Source organism: Chrysochloris asiatica, unplaced genomic scaffold, assembly GCF_000296735.1.
Source record: "Chrysochloris asiatica unplaced genomic scaffold, ChrAsi1.0 scaffold00044, whole genome shotgun sequence".
NCBI lineage: Eukaryota > Metazoa > Chordata > Mammalia > Afrosoricida > Chrysochloridae > Chrysochloris > Chrysochloris asiatica.
Window position 1 is genome coordinate 17,863,535 of NW_006408562.1, and position 9,614 is coordinate 17,873,148.

Consider the following 9,614-nt stretch of genomic DNA (forward strand, 5'->3'; position numbering starts at 1 on the left):
GTAAAGATTTACACCCTCGGAAACCCTGTACAGGGTCGCTATGGGTCGGACCCGACTCAACGGCACTTAACAACAACAACAACAACAATGGTGGCTGTAAGGGCGTGGGATTGCCACAGGATGGTTTCTTTTCGTGAATTCCCCTTCCCCAAACCCAGAGCCTCACTCACCCGTGCCGTCTGGCCGTCTCCTTCCATCTTCTTTTGATGCTTTCAATAATTTACCCAGGTAATTCTTCAATAACAAAAGTTGAGACTTGAATTTTTCTTTTATTCCCTTAGCTTGAGAAATGCTGAGTGTGTTCTTCCCTTTTGTTTTTTCTGACTGCAGATCTTTGCACATATTGTTGTAATATTGGACTGTGTCTTCTAGAGCAGACCCTTGAAATTTTCTGTTCAGCTCTTATACCTCCTCATTTCTTACTTTTGCTTTAGCATCTCTATGTTGGAGAGCAAAAAGTCATTAAGAAGACAAGAAAGAAGGAAAAGATCAAATTTGATTTTTTTTTTCGTTATATGTTTTTGTTGTATATGGAAACTAAAAATTTAATAATTGAAATATATTTCCACTGCTGCTCTGTGCTGCTTTATGAATTATTTACCCAATCAGGTAAAGCCAGATGATACATAGAAAATTATGAGACAAATCAGTTAATTCAAATGAAAATGTTTCCTCTTCTGAATGTTGAGATATGTAATCATTAATAAAAGAATCATGAGTTTGAAAATGACTATTTGGTTGTTGTTGTTGTTAAGTACTGTATAGTAGGTTCTGACTCACAATGACCCTGTATAGAGTTTCCTGAAGAGCAGTTCAAACTGATCTTATGGTCCAGTGCTTATCCTACAGTGCCATACCAGGATTCCTGTTTTTGTTATTAAATGCCGTCAAGTCAGTTCCTACCCATAGTGACCCTGTGTAGGGTTTTGGAGGAGTGGCTGATAAGCCTGTACTCTGACCTTGCAGTCCAGTGCATTACCCCACAGTGCCACACCAGAATGCCTAGTCATCTGCAATTTACTTAACACTGTATTCCCCAAATAATCGTTAAACCTTCCTTTCTAATTTGGATCAGTTTGAATGGAAGAACAGTGGGGAGGGGGAAGTTTACCTGAATCATGGATCCCCCTGCATTAAGCACTTTTTACCCTGTAGGGAGAGAAAGGGGAGAGAAGAAAGCAGCTTTCCACTTCTGAGGATTTCCCTGGGAAAGGCTGGCATGAACATTGTTTCCTCTAGAACAAGCAGAACAGGGTGAAGCAGGAAGTCAGTATGCCAAAACAAACCCATAACAACAACCACAAAACACACAGCATCCCCACTACCTCCAAGAAAACAAGCCAGATTCAAACAGCATGTACCTTGATGTCAACCAGAGACTGAAGTGTCAGAACAAGAAGAACCTTCAAGATTTTATTCAAGTACCCTGCAGTAGTATGTCAACCTTGCCCATTGAATTACAACTTTACTTTTTTAAAGCTAAGATGTTTTTGTGTGTAATATGATGATGTATTTAAATGACGTAGATGTTAGCATACAGGATAATTTTCAAAACCAGTGAAAAAACTGGAGCCAAGTTAAGAGGTACAGGAAGAGTTGTTTGTTGCTTTGAATCTTCCCTTCATAATGATTGGGTATTTATTTCAGTGTATCTCTAGGTTATTCACTTTGGGCACCAAAAGACTCCACTGTAAAATCCCCTGGACTAGGACAGCTAGTTTCCCCAAGTATGGGCATAAGAAAAGCCTAAATACATTAAAAATCTTGCCTTCAAAACACCGAGTAAAATCATTATTATGAACAAAGTGGAGTAAGCATTTCAAATCCAGAATGTTGAGATATATAATCATTAACAAAAAGTGATTGTTTCTCTCTTTCTGAAATCACAATTGATACTTAGGGCTGCCACCAAACTCATCTTTAAGCACTTGGTGGCATAGTGGGTTATGCACTGGGCTGCTAATGGCAAGGTCAGTAATTCAAATCCCAAGGATGAGACTTTCTGCTCCTGTAAAGATTTACAGTCTCAGAAACTCCACAGAGGGTCGATACGAGTTGGAACCAACTTGATAGCACACAACCACCATCAACTCCTTTAATAAATTTTAGAAAAACTCCTACATACATCATAAGTCATCTTGTTGAAAAACAGACAAGATAAAGGGGAATTTAGGTGTTTCCTGGCTTGTAACTTGTTATTCTTCTCTTTGGTCTACAAGTTTTAGAGATGCTTCTTATACCTTTAAGCTATACTATCAGATTCCATTGTATGCTACCATCTATATTAAGCAGATATATCCTAGTATACTTCATAATAATGATAACAATCATTGTCATATATCAACACAATGAGATAATAAGATAACGAGATAGCAGACTCCAGAATCTTCTGTGCCTTCTGAACAACAGATTTTAGTCACAGACATTTTGCCAGTATATCCCAAGCTACTGCATGGTGTCAGAAATATATGTTCTGTCGAAAGGTAGGCTTCCAGAGGCATGCTCTGACAGACACTGCTGTTGTGAGTATCCAGAAGTTATTCTTGAAACTTTCACATCATTTCACAGATTTTTATCTTTTAAAACTCTTGTGGGGATTTTGATGTGTCAGTAGAACCTATTTAATAAATTCATTCCAAGACAGCATTTGGGATATCATGAGATCTTATGAGTAAAAAAACAGACAAATATACCATGATCAACAAAACCTGGAGATTTGGCGATTAACTTGTCTAGTCACATAAGATTTTCACATCCATTTCCCCTGAAACATCAAATCCATCTATATAGACGTTATTAATCTGAAGCAAGACAGAGATTAAGTCCAGCAGACTGGGAAATTTTTTATCATGAATACAAGCAAGATAGATTGTTTGTAATAGTCATATGATCAAAAGAGCCCAATCTCAATGACTGATGGTATTTTGTGCCCCTTTGAGTGAATAGAAACTTCAGATGTTTTCTCTCAGTTTTTTTCTCGCTTAATTTTAGGATTAACTTTTATGAAAATTTTAATTACTTTTATTTAGCGTGGTTTATCTAAAACTGAACTTTTCTATTAGAAAATTCTAAGACAGAGAAGTCAGAATCCCCTCAATGACCGTAGGCTTGTAAGGCAGAAGTACAAATGATCCGGTCTCACTCTATTTGTGTGTTTGTTTAGTGATATCAGTTTAAAGATAAGTACTGTTGTTGTTATATTATCAGGTTTTATTAAATATGGGAAACGTTGGACACTTCTGTTTGATTTTTAGGCTAAACACAAACCAACAATGAAAAGTTTAGTGTAGTAAATCCAAGTGTAAGTCATTTTTAAAATGTGTCATTACTGTATCGTCTATTTAACTTTCTTTTCTTTCTTTTTTCTTTTAGTGTCAGCCAAACCCAGACCCCACAGTGATGAATATTCAAAGAAGATTCCTCCTCCGAAACCCAAACGCAATCCAAACACTCAGCTAAGCACGTCTTTCGATGAAACGTATATCAAAAAGCATGGCCCCAGGAGGACGTCGCTGACACGGGACTCCTCCCTGTCCCAAGTGGGCAGTCCCGCAGGTGACCCAGAGGACGAGGAGCCTGTGTACATCGAGATGGTGGGCAACATTCTCAGAGACTTCCGGAGAGAGGAGGATGACCAGAGTGAGGCAGTCTATGAGGAAATGAAATACCCCATCTTCGATGATTTAGGCCAAGACTCCAAATGTGACTTTGACCATCACAGTTGTTCTTCACAGTGTGCTACTCCTGCAGTGCCTGAGTTGGACTTCGTCAAGTCCTCAGTGCCATGTACTCCAAAGGGTTTGCTTTGTGACATCCCTCCACCCTTCCCCAACCTGCTCTCCCACCGGCCCCCACTCCTGGTGTTCCCACCAGCCCCGGTGCAGTGTTCCCCCAATTCCGACGAGTCTCCACTCACTCCTCTGGAGGTCACAAAGCTTCCTGTGTTGGAAAATGTGTCTTATATGAAACAGCAAGCTGCAGCGTCTCCATCCTCACTGCCATCGCAGACCTCTGGCCATCCCAAGCTGGAGAAAGACCAGGCCGGAGCACTAGGACCCGCCTCTGCTACTTCTGTGCTCTCCTCGTCCCCTCCTCACCCTTCCACTTTGTACCGAACCCAGTCTCCCCACGGCTATCCTAAAAGTCATTCTGCCTCTCCTTCACCTGTTAGCATGGGACGGTCCCTTACTCCTTTAAGCCTCAAAAGGCCACCCCCTTACGACGCTGTGCATTCTGGCAGCCTTTCCAGGAGCTCTCCATCAGTGCCTCATTCGATCCCCAGACCACTGTCGCAAGATGGGGCCAAGATGGTCAATGCTTCTGTGAACACCTACGGGTCAGCTCAGAGCGGCTCGAGGTCCAGGACACCCACCAGCCCTTTGGAAGAACTTACCAGCCTCTTTACCTCCGGACGAAGCCTGCTGAGAAAGTCCTCTAGCGGCCGAAGGTCTAAAGAACCCGCAGAGAGTAAGTGTTTCTGGTCTATGGGGAGCCAAGCCTGTAAATCTCTGACATACAGAGGGAATGAAGTCCAGGGTGGACAGATGAAGCACTCGGTGCATCCTCTTTAGGGCCTTTTGGTTGAGATCCCAAAATGAAAAATGAGTTCCTTTCATTTTGCCAGCCTAACCAAAATAGTATATGCTGAGTGAGCTAAAAATGGCAGAGTGCACAATATAACATATCTTATTAAAATAAAAAATGAAAAATACAGTGTAAAGTCTAAATTCTTATAGTATTTGTGCAACATTTGACAGAAAATAAAGGTTACTATGAAAATTTTAGGTGAATATTTCGATGAGGGTCATAGATGCTGAAATATGAAATTAATAAATGTTAAATTTTATGTTTATCTTATACCAAAAGGCTGATTGAGAAAATCTTGTCTAGAAGGAAAATAATTAGGATGGATTCAAATGTATAGCCATATAGATAAAATAAACAATTTTTTTTAAACTTTTTATTGTGAATTATGTGATAGTTTACATGGTAGAACATCAGCTTCACATTCATTATTTTATTGCCATGATTACAATCCCTTCCATACATCATCAAACAACCAAAGGGTACACACCACAAGCCTGCCCATCAGCACACAGCCCCTCTCCCTCTCTGGGTCTAGAGTTCCCAGCCGCTCCATCTCTCCACGTCATTGTCTCTGCTTCCATCTCTGGTGTCACTACTTCTCTGGGTAGGGTCCTACACTCCACTCCTCTCCCTTGATGGTCCCAGGGACCTCCTAAATTATTCTTTCATACTTCATTTGTTATATTCTTACCTGCTCTCTAAATCAGAATAGGTAATTACCATCAAATTTCTGCAGTGGTCTTCCTGTTGTGGTGTGGCCCTTGAGTAAGTTCCAAAACACAGCAACCATGTATAGAGTTCCCAATAAGTTGGTAGATTTGAACCTCTGACCCGACGTTTCTCACTCCAGTACTAATCCTAGAGTACCACACCACATGAGAGCTCCTTTTGTGCTAACTGCTGTCGAATCAGACTTTGAATCATGAAGACCCTATACAGAGTAGAATTGTCCATAGAATATTCTTTTTTATTTAAATGTTTTATTGTGAATTATGTGATAGTTTACCTGGGCGAACATTAGCTTTACATTCATCCTATCGTATATTGTTTCATTGCCATGGTTACAATCCCCTCCATGCATCATCAACCAACCACAGGGTATACCCCGCAAGCCTGCCCCCTGGTCATCAGCACACAGCCCCTCTCCCTCTCTGGGTCTAGAGTCCCCAGCTGCTCCATCTCCCCACATCATCCTCTACCTCCATTCCAAGTGTCACTGCTTCTCTGGGTAGGGTCCTGAACTCCACTCTTCTCCCTTGATGGTCCCAGGGATCTCTACTCCTGTACTGCAAAGTCAATCACTTCCCTCCTTTAGCTACAAAACATCAACCTTTACATTTTCAACCCTCACAGTCAGTCCTGATAGCAAGTATTCACAAGTGTATCACAAAAGACCTATCCTCATTTCCTTTCATCAGCCTTGCCCAGACAGATTGGATACTCAGTGGAGATTCTACCTTCCTCTGTGTCCTCTGGATCTAGGCTCCCTCTTGAAAGCTTGTAAGCCAGTCATTTCTTGTCTTTGTAGCCCCCCCCTCCCCGCCCCCATTTTGGGTAGCCAATGTCCAAGTTGTCCATCCCTGTCTACTCTGTGTATGGAGGGGGTGGGAATGATTCTTGCTGTAAAGATTTGTTTCCTCTTTTAAGCTACTGCATCCATAGGTGTAGGTCAAGTTCATCAAATTGCATCAGATTACTCTTTTTTTACCTCTACTTTCTTCTTCTAGTTGAGCTCTGTTCATCCAGTCATTGAAACCAGGTCAAGTGGGTATTATCTGCAAATGTGGGTGTTCTTGTGCATATAGGCCCTCCCTTCTTATCAGCTGGATGCATCACTCTCCATTCTAGCCTTCTGTGGCTATGTCACTGACTCTGGGTCCACGAGTCCCCAGGTCTTGCCACTGCTGGCCAACCAACTCTCCACCCAGGTTCAAGGAGTATATTGAAAATTGTAGGGCTTAGCTCACAGGTTAATTGCTTTTTTTCTTTCACTTTACCTTATCAGTGATCAATATGGTTACCAATCTGAGCGCAGGTCTGCTCGTGTATTCCCATTGAGTCTTAGTCTTGGCAGGCAGTTTGCCCTGAGGGGACCCAACCACTTGCCTTGATGTTTCCTGGGAGAGCAAGTTGCTTGTTCTTGTAATAATCAGTCAGACTGCCATTATTGTTTTGTATTTTTCCTGTTGTTTTTTCTTTCAAGAAGTATCTTCTGTTCTTCTAGCTACTCCATGCTGGTTTGCTTGTCCTTTAAAGTAGAAATTTCCCACCTCAAAATGTTCTGAATGGGGTTCAGGATTCTACCTATGGTCTTATGAAATGCAGAGGCTCCACAGGAAGCCTCCTTCACTGGACATGTTGTATCCCCATTTTAAGTATTCCAATCAGTTATAGGCAGAAGACGGATGTACAAGCTTTCTATGGTGATATATCTGGCTATTCCTTTCTCTCCCCCTCAAGTGTCTATTTTATAATGGTATGCCAAGGAAACCAAGATTCAAAAGACAGCCAATCATCTTAACATTATGTCCCCCTTTTTGCCCATTCCAACCATATCTCAATCCCTGTATCCCAGAGCCCGGTTGATCTAAGGTTGTGCATACATCACTATTTACTTTTATCTCTCTCAGCCCATGCAAACCTGCCTGATTGTTTTCCAAGCTGGCTTGTTCTTCCATTCCTCTCCCCTTCTGGTGTCTTGTCAGCCTCCCTAACACCCAAACTATCCTGTGTCTGTTCCCTATCCTGTGTTCCTCCTTCCCCTCCCTCCTCTCACGCCAACCCCACATCCCAGTAATCAGCAAAGAATCCTCCCCTCCTCTTTAGTATGGGTTCTTTTTCTTAGTCTTTAACAATAGTGGTACTATGCAGTATATCTCCTTTTGTAAGCAAATCATTTCATTCAACATAATGTCCTCAAGGTTAATCCATGTTATGTGATACCTTACAGCTTCCTTGTTATTCTTCAAGGTAACATGATATTCCATTGTGTGTATGTACTGCAGTTTGTTTATCCATTCTTCAGTCAATGGGCATTTAGGCTGTCTCCATCTTTTTGCTATTATAATTAGTGCTGCTATGAACATTGGTGTGCATATAACTACTGGTGTTATGGCTCGTATTTCTTGTGGATAAATACCAAGTAAGAGGGATTGCTAGATCGTAAGGTATTTCTATTTCCAACCTTCTGAGGAAGTGCCACATTGCTTTCCAGAGAGGTTGGACCATTTTGCAATCCCACTAGCAATGCAGGAGTGTCTTTATCTCTCCACGTCTTCACCAGCATTTATTGGCCTCTACATTTTTCATCTTTACTATTATTGCTGGTGTGAGATGATATCTCATTGTTGTTTTAATTTGCATCTATCTAATGGCTAGTGATTGTGAACATTTCTTCATATGTTTGTTGGCTGCCCGGATCTCTTCCTTGGTGAAGTATCTGTTTATGTCCTGTGCCCATTTTTCAATTGGGTTATTTGTCTTTTTCTTGTAGAGGTGTTGTAGTATCCTATATATTTTAGAAATGAGTCTCTTGTCTGATGTGTCATTGCAAAAGATTTTTTCCCATTCTGTGGGCTCCCTTTTTACTCTTTTGGTGAAGACTTTTGATGAACATAAATTCTTAAATTTTAGTATGTCCCAATCAACTATTTTGTCTACTTTTGTTTGTGTGGTTTTCAAAACGTTTAGTAGTCTGCGTATTCTCTGAATTAGTGCCCTCACATTTGTCCCTATTTTTTCATTGATGGCCTTCATAATTCTGGGATTCACATTTAAGTCTTTAATCCATGCTGAGTTGGTTTTTGTAAAAGGTGTGAGATAAAGGTCTTGTTTAAGTCTTTTGCACATCACTTTCCAGTTCTGCCAGTACCATCTATTGAAGAGAATATCACCTCCCCATGTTGAAAATCAAATATGTGGATGAGTTAATTCCTGGATTCTCAATTCTGTTCCAATTATCAATGAATCTTTCATTGTACCAGTACCAAGCTGTTTTGACCACTGTAGCCATTAAATAAATTTTGAAATTGGGGAGTGAGAGGTCTCCAACCCTATTCTTTTTCTTAAGCAGTGCTTTGCTTATCCTAGGTCTCTTTCCTTTCCATATAAAGTTTGTAATTGTTTTTCACATCTCTTTGAAGAATGTTGTTGGAATCTGGATTGTGATTGCATTATATGTGTAAATTGCTTTGGACAGTATTGACATTTTTACAATGTTAAGTCTTCCTATCCAAGAGTATAACATATTCTTCCATTTTTGTAAGTCTCTTTTAGTTTCTTGTAGAAGTGTTTTGTAGTTTTGTTTCTATAGGTCCTTTGTCTCTCTGGTTACATTTATTCCCAGATATTTCATCCTTTGGGCTGCTACAATGACATTGCTTTCCTAATTTCCTTTTCAGCATTGTTGTTGGTATAGAGGAATCCAACTGGTTTTTGTATGTTGATCTTATATCCTGCTACTTTGATGAATCTTCCAATGAGGTCTAGTAGCTTTTTTACTGAGTCTTTGTTGTTTTCTATGTATAGGATCATATCATCTGCAAATAGATAGATTTTTACTTCTTTGCCAATTTGTATGCCTTTAATTTCCTAGTCTTGCTGTATAGCTGTGGCTAAGACTTCCAGCATAATGTTGAATAGGAGTGGTGACAAAGGGCATCCTTGTCTGGTTCCTGCTCACACAGGGAAGGCTTTCAGTTTTCCTCCATTGAGTGTAATGTAGGCTGTTGGTTTTGTTTATATGCTCTTAATTATGTTGAGGAATTTCCCATAAATTCCTACTTTGTTGTGTTTTTTTATCAGGAACGGATGTTGGATTTTGTCAATTGCCTTTCCTGCATCAATCAAAATGATCATGTGTTTTGTTTTTGTTTTCTTTTTTATATGGTGGATTACAGTTATTGTTTTCCTAATGTTGAACCATCCTTGCATCCCTAATATGAATCCCACTTGATCATAATGCATTATCTTTCTAATGTGCTGTTGGATTCTGTTGGCTAGGATTTTGTTGAGAATTTTTTGTTATC

General features: G+C 40.3%; 1 protein-coding gene across 1 annotated transcript in view; it reads left to right on the forward strand.

Moving 5' to 3' along the window:
- NYAP2 (neuronal tyrosine-phosphorylated phosphoinositide-3-kinase adaptor 2) overlaps nucleotides 1-9,614 on the forward strand; it is a 444,340-nt gene that overhangs the window by 301,175 nt on the left and 133,551 nt on the right. Inside the window, exon 4 of the mRNA XM_006861900.1 lies at nucleotides 3,373-4,467. Within this exon, the coding sequence (XP_006861962.1) occupies nucleotides 3,373-4,467 (1,095 nt within the window). The remainder of the gene's footprint in view (nucleotides 1-3,372; nucleotides 4,468-9,614) is intronic.